Source organism: Curcuma longa, chromosome 5 (genome assembly GCF_044706935.1).
Source record: "Curcuma longa cultivar G26 ecotype Majalengka, Jawa Barat chromosome 5, ITB_CL_G26_1.1, whole genome shotgun sequence".
In the NCBI taxonomy this organism is placed as follows: domain Eukaryota; kingdom Viridiplantae; phylum Streptophyta; class Magnoliopsida; order Zingiberales; family Zingiberaceae; genus Curcuma; species Curcuma longa.
The window spans coordinates 6,403,982-6,421,448 of NC_133865.1; the positions used below are offsets into that span (position 1 = coordinate 6,403,982).

General features: G+C 42.7%; 3 protein-coding genes across 4 annotated transcripts; 2 read left to right on the forward strand and 1 right to left on the reverse strand.

The window, feature by feature from the left end:
* Positions 1 to 76: 76 nt before the first annotated feature.
* Positions 77 to 3,078, forward strand: LOC141829098 (putative 1-deoxy-D-xylulose-5-phosphate synthase 2, chloroplastic). Its single transcript, XM_074716518.1, has 7 exons — positions 77 to 247; positions 400 to 555; positions 653 to 968; positions 1,053 to 1,324; positions 1,406 to 2,269; positions 2,352 to 2,636; positions 2,728 to 3,078. The coding sequence occupies exons 1-7, from the start codon at positions 152 to 154 to the stop codon at positions 2,872 to 2,874; spliced, it is 2,136 nt and encodes a 711-aa protein (XP_074572619.1). The 5' UTR covers positions 77 to 151; the 3' UTR covers positions 2,875 to 3,078.
* A 3,664-nt stretch (positions 3,079 to 6,742) lies between these two features.
* Positions 6,743 to 10,524, forward strand: LOC141829217 (putative 1-deoxy-D-xylulose-5-phosphate synthase 2, chloroplastic). 2 transcript variants are annotated; one of them, XM_074716632.1, is made up of 10 exons: positions 6,743 to 6,858; positions 6,944 to 7,090; positions 7,166 to 7,330; positions 7,428 to 7,578; positions 7,694 to 7,983; positions 8,558 to 8,831; positions 8,911 to 9,218; positions 9,311 to 9,592; positions 9,700 to 9,984; positions 10,093 to 10,524. In XM_074716632.1, exons 1-10 carry the CDS (start codon positions 6,766 to 6,768, stop codon positions 10,237 to 10,239), a joined length of 2,142 nt encoding a protein of 713 aa, XP_074572733.1. In that variant the 5' UTR covers positions 6,743 to 6,765; the 3' UTR covers positions 10,240 to 10,524. The 2 variants fall into 2 exon arrangements, with proteins under 2 accessions (XP_074572733.1, XP_074572734.1); XM_074716633.1 differs by having other exon boundaries at positions 7,694 to 7,965.
* A 3,343-nt stretch (positions 10,525 to 13,867) lies between these two features.
* Positions 13,868 to 16,725, reverse strand: LOC141828906 (putative 1-deoxy-D-xylulose-5-phosphate synthase 2, chloroplastic). Its single transcript, XM_074716294.1, has 6 exons — positions 16,572 to 16,725; positions 16,302 to 16,481; positions 15,882 to 16,197; positions 15,533 to 15,804; positions 14,296 to 15,444; positions 13,868 to 14,200 (listed from the first exon to the last, which is right to left on the reverse strand). Exons 1-6 carry the CDS (start codon positions 16,668 to 16,670, stop codon positions 14,054 to 14,056), a joined length of 2,163 nt encoding a protein of 720 aa, XP_074572395.1. The 5' UTR covers positions 16,671 to 16,725; the 3' UTR covers positions 13,868 to 14,053.
* Between the last annotated feature and the right edge of the window lie 742 nt (positions 16,726 to 17,467).

The following is a 17,467-nucleotide window of genomic DNA, read 5'->3' on the forward strand; positions in this document are numbered from 1 at the left end:
GGCGCAAGGTGTCGGCTGGTAACGGTCTATATAAAGCTCCAGCCCTTCGGCTTCCTCGCTTCAGGTCGTCTAGCTCCTTCTTGCTTTCTTCTGTTGAGCGATCGAGATTGCTTTTTTGCCTTCTGCGTGCTTACCTTTCTCCGCTCGCGACATGGAGGCAGCAAGCGCTCTCATGGCCGCCTCCCCTTCTGCGTCTCTGCTCAGAGGACGACGCTTGGGCGTGAAGGCTGCTTGCAGAAGAAGACAGGTTGAGCAATTCTTCCGGCACTGGTTTCGTTTCTTTGGGTTTTCTTTTCCTTTTTTTCCTATAAAAAGTTGGGTTTTAGGGTTTTGAAATGGAGATTTGGGGGGAAATGGGTGGAGTGTTGCATGAATTCATGATTTGTTTCTTCCTTTTAGGTTTCGGTGAGAGCTTGCGCGGAAAGCGGCGATGGTAAGATTATGATTCCCAAAGACAAGAGCGGGTGGAAGATCGATTACTCGGGGGAGAAGCCGGCGACCCCTATTTTGGATACCATCGATCACCCTGTTCACATGAAGAATCTCTCCAATCAGGTGATTTGCCCATCCTCACTTTGCTAGGTCCGAAAACAAAATTCATCTTTATGGCTAATTTGGTGAGAAAATTTCTCCTTGATTTCCATTTTTTTAGGATCTGGAGCAATTAGCTGCGGAGCTGAGAGCTGAAATTGTGTTCACTGTGGCCGAGACTGGCGGGCACTTGAGCTCCAGTTTGGGGGTGGTAGATCTGTCTGTGGCTCTTCATCATGTGTTCGATACCCCTGAAGACAAGATCATTTGGGACGTCGGCCACCAAGCCTACCCCCACAAGATATTGACCGGAAGAAGGTCGAAGATGCACACCATCAGGCAAACCGACGGGCTCGCCGGATTCCCCAAGAGAGAAGAGAGCGAGCACGATGCCTTTGGTGTCGGTCACAGTTCGACAAGCATCTCCGCAGGGCTTGGTACTTGAGCTACTCCGCTATTCTTACATAATCCAAGACATTCGGTCGATACCAGACCTGAAACCACAATTTGTTTATTGGCAGGAATGGCTGTTGCTAGGGATTTGCAGGGGAAGAAGAACCATGTCATTGCTGTGATTGGGGATGGAGCCATGACCGCAGGCCAAGCCTACGAGGCCATGAACAACGCTGGCTACTTGGATTCTAACCTCATCATCGTGTTGAATGACAACAAGCAAGTTTCACTTCCAACTGCAACCCTCGACGGGCCAGCAGCTCCTGTCGGGGCGCTTACCAAAGCCCTCACCAAGCTTCAATCCAGCACCAAGCTCCGGATGCTCCGGGAAGCAACGAAGGTATCACATCTGCCCTTAAATACCACCATGTTAGCCATGAAGCAGACCAGTTGCTTACGGGGTTGATGTGTGTCTGTTCAGGATGTCACGAAGCAGATCGGTAAGCAAACACACGAGATTGCTTCGAAGGTGGATGAGTTTGCTCGCGGAGTGATGAGTCCCCCAGGTACTTCTTTGTTCGAGGAACTCGGTCTGTACTACATCGGGCCTGTAGATGGGCACAATGTAGGCGACCTGGTTTCCATTTTTGAGAAGGTGAAGTCCATGCCAGCTTCGGGTCCTGTCCTCGTCCATATTGTTACAGAGAAAGGAAAAGGGTATCCTCATGCAGAGGCTGCTGCCGACAAGATGCACGGTGTTGTGAAGTTTGATCCTGAAACCGGGAAGCAATTCAAGTCGAAGTCATCCACTCTCTCGTACACACAGTACTTCGCGGAGTCTCTGATCAAAGAGGCTGAGGTCGACGACAAGATCGTGGCTGTTCATGCTGCCATGGGCGGCGGCACAGGGCTGAATTATTTCCAAAAGAGGTTCCCTGAGAAGTGCTTCGACGTGGGAATTGCCGAGCAACATGCAGTCACTTTTGCTGCCGGGTTGGCCGCAGAGGGCCTGAAGCCCTTCTGCGCCATCTACTCCTCGTTTCTGCAACGAGGATATGATCAGGTGGTTCATGATGTGGACTTGCAGAAGATTCCAGTTCGGTTTGCACTCGATCGAGCTGGCCTTGTCGGCGCCGACGGACCTACACATTGCGGGGCATTCGACATCACCTACATGGCCTGCTTGCCCAACATGATCGTGATGGCTCCAGCTGATGAAGCTGAGCTGATGCATATGGTGGCCACAGCGGCAGCCATTGATGACAGACCTAGCTGCTTCAGATTCCCCAGGGGCAATGGAGTGGGAGTGCCCCTCCCTCCAGGCTACAAAGGCACTCCTCTTGAGGTACCCCTTCCTGCCTTCTCAACCACTACATTACTCTCATGTTTCTACAAAATCAAGGTACTCATTTGATCTGTTTGAACAGGTTGGGAAGGGTAGGATTCTGATGGAAGGAGATAGAGTGGCCATCCTTGGATATGGTTCCATAGTGCAAACATGCTTACAGGCTGCAGACTCACTTAAGACCCATGGGATCTTTACCACAGTGGCTGATGCCCGGTTCTGTAAACCTCTGGATGTGGAACTGATCAGGAGGCTGGTAGCTGAGCATGAGATACTGATCACAGTGGAGGAGGGCTCCATTGGAGGTTTCGGATCGCATGTCGCGCAGTTCTTAGGCCTGAATGGCCTTCTGGATGGACACCTCAAGGTAAATTTCTCCTCTGCTGATCTGAAACACTCTCTGATATGATTCAAAATTGTTGAGAAGTAGCAAGCTCATTTGTGCTCTTTCTGTGCAGCTGAGATCAATCTTTTTGCCTGACCGATACATCGACCACGGAGCACCAAAGGACCAAGTCGAAGCGGCTGGACTTTCCTCCAAGGATATTGCAGAAACCGTGCTCAATCTCTTGGGCAAGCCCAAGGAAGCATTGCACCTTCAGTGAAGAACTCAGAGCAATCAAATATGGAACTACTATAGAACAACAAAAGTTAGATTCAAGGGAATGAGAATTTGTAATCAATTGCAAATACCACCCTTTTTCCATCTTTTCTTTCTCAATCGCTCGTACTGTGAGAGGATGAATATAATTTGTTAATCTGATTTCATTTGATTCAAGCAATTGGAATAAGGGTTCTGTTTATGACTTTTTGTACTTGTTCATTATGCTTGTGGAATAGCTATCTATTATCTGTCCATTGTTGTGTTTGTACACATTTTAAAAGGTTATTATCTACTTTGTTGAATCTGGACATTCGATATAGGTTTCAACAAATCTAGTATACACTTTAATAATGGAATAAACATCAACTATTAAATAAATGCGGGGTAATAGGATCCATTGTACGCAACCTTACCTTGCCTTTGGCAAGAGCCTATGTAATTTGAAGTTTAGGTCACATGGCAGCAACCTTACCGTTGCGCCAAGGCTCCCCTTCATCAACTAATAATAAAAGAATGGTTAAGAGAATGGTTAAGGCTATGTAATTAAGTTTGCAAATGTTAGTGTTGCGGAAGCCGTTTAGATTGCTATAAAGGAGGGATGAATAATGACTTGTAAATAAAATTTTGTTTTAGTAATAATACATACATTAGCAAAATAAATACTATATAAAAGAAAGAGGTTTATTGATTTACTTGGCTTACAATCTACAGGTTGCTAGTCCAAGAACTACATACGAAAGTCCACTATCTTCTCCTTTTTGAAAATTCGTTGGAAAGTAGAGAAGTCTCTTACAACAATTGAGCACAAAAATAGATATTGAAAGAATAGTAAAACAAAAAGTATTCGAGTGTGTTGTACTTGTTTTTCGAGCTTAGAGCTTGAGTCTAATATATAGACTTCATCTTAATTTGACCATGTACTAACTTAGCACATGTCAGTCGCCCGAAACTTACTAACGTGGTTTTGAATTTTATCCTCTTTGACAATGACTATGGTTGACTCAACGACCTTTAGTCACCTGTTTTCTGATATTCTGGAACTGTTGACGTAGTTATCGTGCTGATCTATTTCAACAATGGGGTCTGGATAACTCAGTGGCAGCTTCCGATCACCTGAAATACTTCTAGTCGCCTAAGTGATTTCGATCACCCAGACTCAATTTCGATCGCCTTGAGTATACTTCCTTCCAACTTCTCATCCCTTGGATGTACCAAGTCTTTCTGACTCACTCCTCATACGTTCTTCTCGTTCCGTTGAAGTAATCTTCGGCAACTACTCGTATCTCGGATGTACCGAATCCATCAACTCCTTTCTCGTATCATACTTCTTGTTCACTTATGTCTTCTGTTAATGTTTCACCATCTCTGATGCTCCTAAGCCATCAAATACCTATGTGTTCTTCTAAGTCTTGCATACTTGTACATATATAAAAAATATAACAAGGCCTAAGTTAACTTTATTTGATAGCTTATCAAAACATTCGCTTCACCACTGGGGTTGGGGTTCTAACAGCAACATGATCATCATTAGATAAAATTTTTTTTGAATCTCTTCCAAATAAGTCATTTTTAATTAGGAGTGAACTTAATTTTGGAGTGAACTTAATTAAGCTCATACTTTGTTAATAATTAATTTTTATTCATTATCTATCCTTTGCAAACTAATTATGTTACATGAATTAGAATGACAAATTAGATGAGCTAATCAAGCCAATCAAACAATTAGATCCAGACAATTCAATTGAATTGGACAAATTAAACCAACTAGCCTAGTCAATGTAAACAGATACAATAAAAAATAATTATTAAAATAAATACACTAGACGAGTGAAAATAACTTAAATAAAATCGATCGAATTAAATAATAAAATCACATAGAAACAGTCAAACTACAAAAGAAGAATACGCGTATAATTAGTCAAACCAACTAATTTGATCTATCTCAAGAATTCGAAAATATTTTTATACGCGTATGTAAAATATAAAATTTTTTTATTTATTAAAAAAAACTACTTTCACTAAAAAAACATGATCCATGAGTATATAAATTAACGACCACGATAATTATTTATATATATATATATTTTTTTTGCGACGACAAGTTAAAGTGCCTAACAAAACACGCACTTGAGAAGCGGCACGTGTCTCACGACTTACTCATGCACGCGTCAGTTTTCCATTTATGCAATTTCTAGTCAGGGGACCACCAATTTCAAATAATAATAATAATAATAAAAATAAAAAGGACATATTTATTTATTGCATATATTTGCATTATTTTGATAGCTTCATAAGCCTACCTTCTAGATTATCAAGAACTTTAGATGTTTATCTTATCTTTTTTTCTTTTTTATTGTAATTTTCCAAGTTTCTTTTTAATGGATGAAGTTTAAGTTTATCTAGATGTTTAATAGTCCTCCTTATTTATTCTTTTTAATTAAATGACATAGATTTTCTAGTGACGACTAATCACCGATTAAAATACTTACATGTTGTTCTAGTCAAATATGTACGGATGGTCAAGCTACCAGTTAATGAGCAATCCGACATGGACAGCCTCCTGGATGAGCTAGGACGCGGGAGACAATCAAGACCTGAAACACACTTCAAGAAGATGTTAGATTGATGTTGGAGAGTCTCGGCAGACCACTCTGATGCTCAAGTTTGGGTTCTGAGGAAGATGATGAAATATGGACGGGAAAGAAGATAATACTAACAGAGTTTTCAAAGTTGAACCTAGAATAAGACCGTAGGTTAGGTTTTTTATAGCTTGCTTAAGATAACTCCACGTCAGATGGGATAATGGCCTTATAGCAACTTACAAAGGGGACCAGATCCGACAATCATTTCCTTTTGGCCTTATGTGCAAAAAGAGGGATATCCAAGGGGATCGGGTTTGACAACCTCGTAACTCTTTGTTCATTCTTGAACTGCCGCGTGTCCGTGAGAATATTCACGTTCCCCTTTAGTAGGACATGTAAGATAGCGATTCACAAAAGACATGAAGGTAAAACCCAAGATGGAGTCAACCGAGGCAGAGTGGCGAGACGAGACTCGACTGAAATGACCAAGATGAGACGACTAGAATGGTCGATACGAGACTGGCCGAGATGAGGTTAGCTGAGATGAGATGACCGAGATGGTTGAGACGTTGAAACAAGGCTGGCCGAGATAAGACGATTGGGATGCCGAGACGAGGCTGATCTGAAATGAGGCGAGACGACCGAGACACTGAACCAAGATTAGCCGGGATGACTTTTGGGGTCCAAGTGGGGGCTAAGATTAGGTCCGAAGTATTGTCTGAACTCGAGGTAACAGATATCTAACCATGATGAGATTGGGTCCGAATTGATCCATCTTACTATATCGGCTTTGATCTTTATCTTGGAGGGAGCCTCGTCCTCTATGACATCTGCATTACACGTTAATTTGATTTTATGATTATTATTTATTAAAAATTATAAATAATAATAATAACGAGCCCGTTGTTGGAGTGTCACTATAAGTGTATTGATCTAGACTTGATCAAGTCTATTTAACAATTAATGACGCGAAGACTTGGCACAAATAATTAAAAATTAAATAATAATAAAAAATAAATAAATAAGAATATTTGAGTAGTTGAAACTGACCGGCATGATTCTCAATGTCATCAGCATTTCTTTCCATTTTTGAATAATTTAATAATAACAATATAATAATAATACTAATAATAATAGAAATGGAATTATTTGACTTTTATTCTTTAATTGAATATTAAATGAGCAATGCATAAGGGACACGGTCAACATGTGGTTCGTCGTTAGCCGCCTGCCTATTTAAAGCGAGGGTTCCCTTCCTTGCTCCGGCCACCGGACCTCCCTCTCGCGCTTCTCTCGCTTGCTATCTCTCGATGGAGGCTTCCAGCTCTCTCATGGCGGCCTCTCGCGGCCCCTTCCTCAAGTCTCTTGGCTCGGCTGCGAACCGGCCGTGCAGAAGGAAACAGGTACAGACTTCAAAAGTTGGATTTTCACGTTGTTTCTAGGGATTCCGAGCTGTTGGATCTAAGATTCGTGGGTTTGCCGTTTTAGTTTTCTGTGAGAGCGAGCGGTGACGGGAAGACGGTTTCCAGTAAGGAAAAGGGTGGATGGAGGATCGATTACTCGGGGGAGAAGCCGGCGACCCCTCTACTCGATACCATCAACTTTCCTATTCACATGAAGAACCTATCGCCAAAGGTGATCCTTTTCCCCTCCTTTCCCCCTTTTTTTCCCCGTTAAAAGTTGGATGCTCATTTTTTGTAATCGTTTTAGGATTTGGAGCAATTGTCGGCTGAGCTCAGATCAGAAATTATGTACATGGCGTCGAAAAGTGGTGGGCTCTTGAGCGCCAGCTTGGGGGTGGTGGAATTGGCCGTGGCTCTTCATCATGTGTTCAATGCTCCCGAAGACAAGATCATTTGGGATGTCGGCCATCAAGTCAGTGAATTCTTAGTTTCACTTTTAGTATTATCGCAGCCATAGAAATTGTTTTAAGATTGTGAAATTGGTCACTGAAACGGAACTGAATATGCAGGCCTACCCTCACAAGATATTGACCGGAAGAAGGTCAAGGATGCATACCATCAGGCAGACCTCAGGGCTTGCCGGATTTCCAAAGAGAGATGAGAGCATTTACGATGCCTTCGGTGCAGGCCACAGCTCCACAAGCATCTCAGCAGGGCTTGGTAAAGTCAACTTACTGATCTTATATCATCTAAATTTGTGTTAAGATATATTTAAAGTTAGGCTGATGTTCAACAACTCTTTTGTTAATTGTATATATATCTTCTTTTTTTCCAGGAATGGCAGTTGCAAGAGATTTGCTAGGGAAGAAGAATCATGTTATTTCGGTGATTGGGGATGGTGCTATGACTGCTGGTCAGGCCTTTGAAGCCATGAACAATGCTGGCTACTTGGATTCCAACCTTATTGTTGTGTTGAATGATAATAGACAAGCTTCACTTCCAACTGCAATCCTTGATGAACCTGCAATTCCTGTTGGGGCACTCAGTAAAGCCCTTACGACACTTCAATCCAGCCCAAACTTACGAATGCTCCGTGAAGCTGCTAAGGTAGCGCGTGCATCCTTGGTAATTATATTTTATCTGCTGATTTTTCTAGCAACATATTTAACTAAAGTTATCAGATGAACTGCCAAAACTATTGCAGTACTTTTCTTAAACATGCAACTGGTGGTTGAAATACAATGATTTAGAAGTTTTTATGATAGACAATTAGGATTTACAAATGATATTTTGCAAAAATAATTGCCTTTGTGTTGGTTGTGCATCTGAGATAAGCTAGAAATTACTTTCAGGTAGGCCAAATGGTTTGAAGTGCTTTTATCTGGCAGGTTACTGATCTTTTGTTCGATCAACTTTTATTTTTGGTCCATAATTTTTATGCCAACCTTTTTAATTTGCGACTGCCAAATATAAGAAAACAAGCCTCAGTACAAGTATTACTTTTATAATTTTTCAAATTGGAGACTTCATTTATATTTGAATCACATCTTTGTGAATTAGAAGTACCAGTGATTATTCACTGATTGTTTTGGCTGTATGTTTTTATGAAAAGTGTTAAGGGAATTTTGTCCACTTATGCATTTTGACCAAATTGCAACTTCTATAGAAGATTTCTAATGCAATTGATCTGTTTGTTTAGAGTCTCACAAAGCAAATTGGGGGCCAAACATATGAGCTTGCTTCAAAGGTGGATGAATATGCTCGGGGAATGATAAGTGCCTCTGGCTCTACATTGTTTGAGGAGCTTGGTCTGTATTATATAGGACCCGTTGATGGCCACAATGTCGACGATTTGGTCACCATCTTTGAGAAGGTGAAGGCCCTGCCAGCTCCCGGCCCTGTCCTCATCCATATTGTGACCGAGAAAGGAAAGGAAGATCCCCCTATTGAGGCTGCCACAGACAAGATGCATGGTGAGCAATGTTCACTCATTCCTTGTAGTTCTGATCCTACGTATCTATCACGATCTGATAGTTATATTCCATGCCATAGGAGTTGTGAAGTTCAACCCAAACACCGGGAAGCAATCCAAGACAAAATCTCCCACCCTTTCATACACCCAATGTTTCGCAGAGTCACTCATCAAAGAGGCTGAGGTCGATGACAAGATCGTGGCTGTGCATGCTGCCATGGGAAGTGGCACTGGGCTGGATTATTTCCAAAAGAAGTTCCCAGAGAAATGCTTTGATGTGGGAATCGCCGAGCAGCACGCAGTCACTTTTGCAGCTGGTTTGGCCACCGAGGGGCTCAAGCCTTTCTGTGCCATATATTCATCTTTTCTGCAACGGGGATATGATCAGGTAATAGAACAGTACTGCAAACTAAAACCGAGTTCATAACATATGCAACAAGTAAGTTGCACATCAAATTCTAATGGCTATGATCCATGCAGGTGGTTCACGACGTGGACTTGCAGAAGCTTCCTGTCCGGTTTGCGCTGGATCGGGCTGGCCTCGCCGGAGGAGACGGACCAACTCATTGCGGAGCTTTCGACATTACATACATGGCATGCTTACCCAACATGGTCGTGATGGCCCCGTCCGACGAAGCTGAGCTGATGCATATGGTAGCCACAGCAGTGGCAATCGATGACAGACCTTGCTGTTTCAGATTCCCCAAGGGCACCGGAGTCGGTGCCCCCCTGCCTCCAGACCACAAAGGAACCCCTCTTGAGGTGAGCTACACGATGATGATGATGATGATGATGATGATGATGATGATTGTGAGTGAGCAAAGCTACAAGGCTTATTGGTTTGTTTGTTTGTTAATTTGTTTCAACAGATTGGGAAGGGTAAGGTTCTAATGGAAGGAACTAGAGTTGCCATCCTCGGATATGGTTCCATAGTGCAGACATGCTTGAATGCTGCAGACTCACTCCGAGCTTGTGGAATCTTCGCCACAGTAGCCGATGCCCGGTTCTGCAAGCCTCTCGACGTGGAGCTAATTAGGAGGCTAGCGAAGGAGCACGAGATCCTGATCACGGTGGAGGAGGGCTCCATTGGAGGTTTCGGGTCGCACGTCATGCAGTTCTTAAGCTTGAGTGGCTTTCTGGATGGCCGCGTCAAGGTAGCTAGCTAGTACATTTCTTTCCACAAATTCGGCACTCAAGTCGAATACAATCGAACTGTTTAACCTCATTCGGGTTGTTGTTGTTCTTGTTGATGTTGTTTGCAGATGAGATCGCTGGTTCTGCCCGACCGCTACATCGACCAAGGATCCCCTCAGGACCAATTTGAATCAGCTGGTCTTACTTCTAAGCACATTGCAGGAACTGTGCTCCAAATGTTGGGCAAGCCTAAGGAAGCATTGCAACTCCATTGACTCAGTAGATCCAATTATGCATCATTAAGTAGATGCATATACCACAATTTTCCATTTCTTTGTAATCAGAGATCATTTTTTTTTAAATGATTCGTGTATATATATATTTATATATACAGAGTTCTTGAGATATGGTTGACTGTGCCCTCTGGCTTGGATTGGAAAAGTCAAACCACTGGCTTCCGGGATGCTTCTTTATGGAGCAGCTTAAAAGGACCGGCATTGTAGCTCTGAAGCTGCTTTATTAATGGCAGTTCTTTGAAGGCGTAGACTACTTGCAGGATATTGGACCAACGTAATCAATTCGTAGATAAAGTTCAATATGGAAAATTTGATAAGGTTGAATGGGACCTTTAAATCCCACAAACCCTAGAAGGTTATGGCTTGAATTAGATAAGTATCTACTTAGTCAACGCCCTGATGAAGGGGAGAGCCAGCAGTTGAACTTTCGCCATCCGCGTCATTCAAGAAAGAAAGAAAAAAAATGCATATGTAATTAATTGAGAGTCAACGTAACGTTAGATATTATTTGCATTACGTCGCGTTGACTGACTTATTCAACTGGCTTTGCTTGACTGAGGGTTAAGTAATTGTTAATACGATAAATTTGACACAGTATTTTTTTTAATTTTATTTTAAGATTTAGAGTTTTAGGATTTAAAGATGTTGCAGAAGATTTTATCTTTCTTTTTTTCTGATAAAAGGTGGAATCCATCACCTTAGTGGCCCCACACGATCGGTCCTATGACCATCTGTGAAGAGGTAAATCGAGAAATTACAATCGGTCAAGATACAAGAAAGTATTGCCTGACTTCGCTAGGATTCGAATCCTTGTCAAGAATTTTATCTTTCAATTCTTATGTAAAAGAAGTGAAATTAAAAAATAATAATAATTTTAATAGTAGGTATTTATGAATTACCCATAAATGGATGATTAGGATAACGTAACTCTCTCTCTATAAAATTTTATTTTTTTTATGCGGGATAACACAATATGAGTCCAACTTTAACATGTCATAATTTTTGACTCAGGAATCAGAACGAAGTACAGTCGGATGCGTTTCAAAACTCTTTCAGAGACTTTTATTCTGTACCGACCCACTTTAACATGTCATGTTTAGTCGTTATGGTCAGTTTCATTGATTAATAAACTTTTTCTTTTTGGCAAAAACCTAGAAGCAGCATCGTCCGCGGCTTTCTACTCATTTTTCCAATTTCTCGATCTTAATTTCTTCTCAATTCTCCTCCAATCTTTTGCCTTCGGAATAATCATTATTCTGTCCGGCATCATTTTTCAATTTTAATTTACTTTAGCCTAAACATTAAATTCTAAATCTTTAAAAAATTAACACTAGGTAAGGTTGAGTTGACTACTGCGGAGTAAATATTGCTATAATAGACAAGGGTCGAATTTCATTAAAACCGATAAAATAATCCTCTCCTACAATGGTCGATTACAACTTATCGATTTACCTTCCGACCGGCGCCGCCGGGGGTCCTTCCTCGGTCGATCTCCGACCGCGATTTGGCCGGAAACTGACCGCGATTTGATCCACAGTGGCCGCTTGTTGAATTCGGTGATTTTCGGTCAGATTCCGGCCACAATCCAGTCGGAATCCGGCGTCGATCGGCGCGCCGACGAGTGGCGCGTTGACCGGGATTAGTCCGGCGGCCGGCGGTGGCCGGACGGCGAAGCGGCAACGGCAGGAACAGCGACGGGTCGAGTGCTTGCGGCACTGTGCATTCCCACTTTTGAATGGTCCGATCTTCACGATAACGCGTGATGGACATTGATCCCGCTGTCGCGCACGAGCGCGTATGAAGCCGACGCACAGCATAACATTTTCGTATATATATATATATATAATATAAGTTTTTTTTTTTTATATTTTCAAATTTTTATTGTAATTTTTAAAAATTACAATAAAATTTAGCATTGATTGATTTTACATAAACATAAATACCGTTAATATTTAATTTGATAAAAAGAAATATCCAAACATGTGTGTTTGCTTTGCTAATCCATGGCAATTAGATGTTGCATTAATTTTTTTTAATAGTATATCCTTAAAATTCTAATGAATATTAAATTTTAATACAATTTTTTAAAAATGATACTAGGTGTTTATTAAAATAGCACAATAACGCTGTAGTAGTATTTATAATAGCAAGTTAAATACATTTTGAGCATTTACAACATAAATAATAGATTATAATACAATTTAGATGAATTTAGTAGAATTAAAAATATAATTCGATGGCACCTTATGACTACAAATATAAATATATTTAAAAATTTTATGCATAATTCTAATTTAAATTTTATGTGTGCAAATATAAAATAGGAGCTAGCTAGCGGGCAGAGATAGCAAGTAGAGCTCACTACAGATCGAGCTAAAATTGATAGCGGAGCATTTAGCAACAAATTTAACTCTTATATTTAATTTATTTGGGTGGATGGATTCGATGGCAGCCAGCCCGGATGATTTATCCGAGCTGATTCGAACTCATGGACTACACCGACGATATACCTTGGACTAGTTCTTAATTTTTTTTCTTCCCTCCTTAAATCTAAGTTTTTTTTTCTTCTTGTCGCCACTCGCCATCGAACTCCCAGGCTATAACCGAGGTAATTATAAGTGTGCACTACGCCCTTAGACGGATTCAAAATTAAGAAAAAAAAATTCAAGCAAAAAATTTTCTATTGTTTATGTGTGCTATATAATATATAGCACACATAATGTTATATATCTCCGTCAACATCTAATATAAAATATTTTATTTTATTTTTATTTAAGATTCAAATTAAAAAAAAAAAAGTTTTAAAAAAGTATATATTTTGCTCACCTGGTGTACAGCATGTGTTTGCATATAAAAGTGAATTTAAATAATTTTAAATCAGAAATGTGATCTATTTATTTATTTACATAACCATCAAACTCTATAAATAAACATTAATGGAAATTTATTTATACGTTGAAAATAATTAAACTAAACAAGAATTAGTCCAATTGGATATATAGTTTTTAGTCAATCATACTGATAAGAATGAAATTACGCACGTGGAATCTTTCAACGGAGTAATCAGCCCGTAATTGAAGTCGTAGTTGACATGCGTCCATTATTCATATATTCTTCCACAGGTCTAAGTCTTTGGGCGCAAGGTTGAAAAAGACGTACTTATAATAGATGGATCCTCATCTCAACGGTTTTCTTTCCAAATCGGTCCTATGAATATAGAGGAAGATAAATTCAAATATATAAAAAATAGATTGATGATAGATCATGAATCGAAAAATGAAGGACTATCGAAGATGAGATTTCTTTAACTCTTCTCTTCTATGTTGGTCATAAAATCAATTGTGTTTCCCGGGGCAATGGTGTAACGGTAGAACATCCGGGTTCATACCGGTTCGATCCCCAGCTATGACGTATTTGCAAGAATTTTTTTCCAAATGGGAAACACAATTTATTGATTTACCCTAGTGGTCGGTGGAAACTTTGCCAATTGAGTCCACGAGACTGACTGATATTTATTATTATTTTTTTATAAAATTGATTGTGTGAAATTGTTGGGATGATGAATTTCTCCTTTTATCTAAAAGAATATAGATACAGTAGCAGTAAATTAAACGAGTACAAAAGAACACCAAGCTTGCGTTAATGGCGATCCATCGATCTCTGAACACCCACCCAAAGCCCACAGCTTAGAAATTAAAAAGGAAAAAAAAAAGAAAAGAAGAAAATTTAGATGGTGCTTTATTTTCCATCTTCGTTCTTAATGCGCTCATTTGATCTTCTTCTCGCGTTGCATTCACTGCAGGTGCAGCGCTTCCTTGGTCCTCCCCAGAAGGTTCAGCGCCGTTCCGGCGATGTGCCGTGAAGAAAGGCCGGCGGCCTCGATCTGGTCTTTCGGCGCGCCGTGGTCGATGTAGCGGTCCGGCAGAACCATGGACCTCAACTGCATGCGCATTTCGATCGATCGATCGATAAATAGTTAGAGAAATAATGAATCGATCAGTATAAAAGAATTTGTAGTTCGATCGGTTTGAGTACCTTGAGATTGCCGTCGAGGAGGCCGTTGAGGCTCAGGAAGTGGGTGACGTGCGAGCCGAAGCCTCCGATGGAGCCCTCCTCCACCGTGATCAGGATCTCGTGCTCCTTCGCCAGCCGCCTTATCAGCTCCGCGTCCAGCGGCTTGCAGAACCGGGCGTCCGCCACCGTCGCCGCCACTCCGAGCTCCCTCAGCGACTCCGCCGCCTTCAAGCACGTCTGCACTATCGAGCCGTACCCCAGAATCGCCACCCTGCTCCCCTCGATCAGAATCCGGCCCTTTCCCACCTCGAGCGGGGTCCCCTTGTTGCCCTCCGGCAGCGGCGCGCCGACGCCGTTCCCCCTCGGGAACCTGAAGCAGCTCGGGCGGTCGTCGATCGCCGCCGCCGTCGCCACCATGTGCATCAGCTCCGCCTCGTCCGCCGGCGCCATCACCACCATGTTGGGCAGGCACGCCATGTAGGTGATGTCGAACGCGCCGCAGTGCGTCGGGCCGTCGGCGCCGACCAGCCCCGCCCGGTCGACGGCGAAGCGGACCGGGATCTTCTGCAGGTCGACGTCGTGCACCACCTGGTCGTACCCGCGCTGCAGGAAGGAGGAGTAGATGGCGCAGAAGGGCTTGAGGCCCTCGGTGGCGAGGCCGGCGGCGAACGTCACCGCGTGCTGCTCCGCGATCCCCACGTCGAAGCACTTCTCCGGGAACCGCTTCTGGAAGTAGTTGAGCCCCGTGCCGCTGCCCATCGCCGCGTGCACCGCCACGATCTTGTCGTCCGCCTCCGCCTCCGCGATCAGCGACTCCGCGAAGTACTGCGTGTACGAGAGGGTGGGCGACGGCGTCTTGAACTGCTTCCCGGTCTTGGGGTCGAATTTGACGACGCCGTGCATCCTGTCGGCGGCGGCCTCCGCCGGCTCGTAGCCCTTCCCCTTCTCGGTGACGATATGGACGAGCACCGGCCCCGGCGCCGGCATCGACTTCACCTTCTCGAAGATGGTCACCAAGTCTTCGACGTCGTGCCCGTCCACCGGCCCGATGTAGTACAGGCCGAGCTCCTCGAACAGGGAAGAGCTCGTGGAGCTCATTACGCCCCGAGCGTATTCGTCCACCTTCGCGGCGATCTCGTGCGTCTGCCCGCCGATCTGCTTCGTAATGTTCTGAAATCGAAAAAGAAAAACCCCAATCAATTCGCTAGCTGCAAAACAGAGGGAAAATTCGAGGAAGAACAACAGTTAATTCCTCTACCTTGGCAGCTTCCCGGAGCATGCGGAACTTGGTGCTGGATTGGAGCTTGGTGAGGGCCTTGCTGAGCGCGCCGACAGGAGTTGCAGGTCCGTCGAGGGTGGCGGTCGGAAGGGAAACTTGTTTATTATCATTCAGCACGATGATGAGATTGGAATCCAAGTAGCCGGCGTTGTTCATGGCCTCGTAGGCTTGGCCTGCGGTCATGGCTCCGTCTCCGATCACCGAGATCACATGGTTCTTCTTCCCTTGCAGATCCCTCGCAACCGCCATTCCTGCAACACCCCCACAGAGATCAGCAAATCAGATCTTTGGTTCCACCACGAAATTTATCGGTTAGTTAGTTCATTACCGAGCCCTGCGGAGATGCTGGTGGAGCTGTGGCCGGCGCCGAAGGCGTCGTGCTCGCTCTCGTCTCTCTTGGGAAATCCGGCGAGGCCGTTGGTTTGCCTGATGGTGTGCATCTTCGACCTTCTTCCGGTGAGTATCTTGTGAGGATAAGCCTGGTGGCCGACGTCCCAAATGATCTTGTCGTCGGGGGTGTTGAACACGTGGTGGAGAGCCACGGCCAGTTCTACCACCCCCAAGCTGGAGCTCAGGTGGCCGCCGGTCTTCGCCACCGTGAACACGATCTCCGTCCTCAGCTCCGCGGCCAGCTGCTCCAAATCCTACAGAAAATTCACACACAAATGATCCCCCACCAAATCATCAGTCACAAACACATGACCAAACTTCCAAAACTCATCTCCAAGAAAGATCGATCGGTCACTACCTGCTTGGAGAGATTCTTCATGTGGACAGGGTAGTTGATGGTGTCGAGAATAGGAGTCGGCGGCTTCTCGCCGGAGTAATCAAGCTTCCACTCCCCCTTCTCTTTAGCCTTCACGATCTTCCCCTCCCCGCTGCCGCCCGCATCGCCGCCTGTCGCCGCCGCACAAGCTCTCACCGAAAACTAACCAGAATCAACACACAAAACACGGTGAGATCCATAAATCTCACGATCAAAACAAACCAAACGCAGCGTGCCCTGCATTTCAACTACCTGAACTCTTCTGCAAGGAACCGAGCTGAAAGAGCTGCTTCGGATTCTCGCGAAAGAGACCGGCGAAACGGACAAGAGAGAGCTCGCGGCTGCCTCCATATCGACGAGAGAGAGAGAGAGAGATCGAGCAGGGGAGGACGAGGAGCTTGGTGAGACCGTCCAGAGTTGAAAGAAAGAGCAAAGACGAGGTTGTGCTTATATAGGAGACGACGGAACGGATTGCATGAATCTGAAGCAAACCGACGGCTCAGATTTAGTCAACGGAGGGGAGAGCACGGAGTCCTCCGCAGGGGAAGAAGAATTAATCCAACTATTTGGTGCACATATTTTTAATAATTTCTTCTTTTTTTTGCAAATATTTAACGAAAATAAAAAACAATAATTTTCTTTCAATTGGTTGAGTTTGTACGTTGTTTAATTAGGTAAATATCTTCTTCTTCATTCCGCGTGGAATACTCCATTCACATAACTTTATTGTTTAAAAAAAAATTTATTCATAACATATTATATATACTTGATTTTAAATTTAAAAAATTTATAATATTAATCGTCCATTAAAATCCATCAATACTTTTTAATTTATTTTAATATTTAATATAAAATTAAATTGAATCAGTCAATCTACAAAATTAATAGAATTGTAAAAGTTAAATATCTAAATTATCAATATTATAATATTTAAAATGGTAAAAAAAATATTTTTTTAAAAATTACATCATTTATTGCACTTAGTCTAACTTCATTGGGCGTGGACTATAATTCAAATTTTATTCATAACATATTATATTTAAAATATTTAAAAAATTTATAATATTAAATCATCCATACGGATCCATCTATACTTTTTAATTTACTTTATTATTTGATAAATTTTTTTTTATAAAATTGAATCAGTC

What these genes read in the sequence shown, in the direction of transcription:
- LOC141829098 (XM_074716518.1), top strand. Translation starts at nt 152, where the DNA reads ATGGAGGCAGCAAGCGCTCTCATGGCCGCCTCCCCTTCTGCGTCTCTG. An exon ending in TGAAGAATCTCTCCAATCAG is followed by an intron (nt 556 to 652) that starts GTGATTTGCCCA and finishes CCATTTTTTTAG; the next exon opens with GATCTGGAGCAATTAGCTGC. An exon ending in TTCTGGATGGACACCTCAAG is followed by an intron (nt 2,637 to 2,727) that starts GTAAATTTCTCC and finishes CTTTCTGTGCAG; the next exon opens with CTGAGATCAATCTTTTTGCC.
- LOC141829217 (XM_074716632.1), top strand. Translation starts at nt 6,766, where the DNA reads ATGGAGGCTTCCAGCTCTCTCATGGCGGCCTCTCGCGGCCCCTTCCTC. An exon ending in TTTGGGATGTCGGCCATCAA is followed by an intron (nt 7,331 to 7,427) that starts GTCAGTGAATTC and finishes CTGAATATGCAG; the next exon opens with GCCTACCCTCACAAGATATT. An exon ending in TGCCACAGACAAGATGCATG is followed by an intron (nt 8,832 to 8,910) that starts GTGAGCAATGTT and finishes TCCATGCCATAG; the next exon opens with GAGTTGTGAAGTTCAACCCA.
- LOC141828906 (XM_074716294.1), bottom strand. Translation starts at nt 16,670, where the DNA reads ATGGAGGCAGCCGCGAGCTCTCTCTTGTCCGTTTCGCCGGTCTCTTTC. An exon ending in TTCCTTGCAGAAGAGTTCAG is followed by an intron (nt 16,482 to 16,571) that starts GTAGTTGAAATG and finishes GATTCTGGTTAG; the next exon opens with TTTTCGGTGAGAGCTTGTGC. An exon ending in TGAAGAATCTCTCCAAGCAG is followed by an intron (nt 16,198 to 16,301) that starts GTAGTGACCGAT and finishes AATTTTCTGTAG; the next exon opens with GATTTGGAGCAGCTGGCCGC.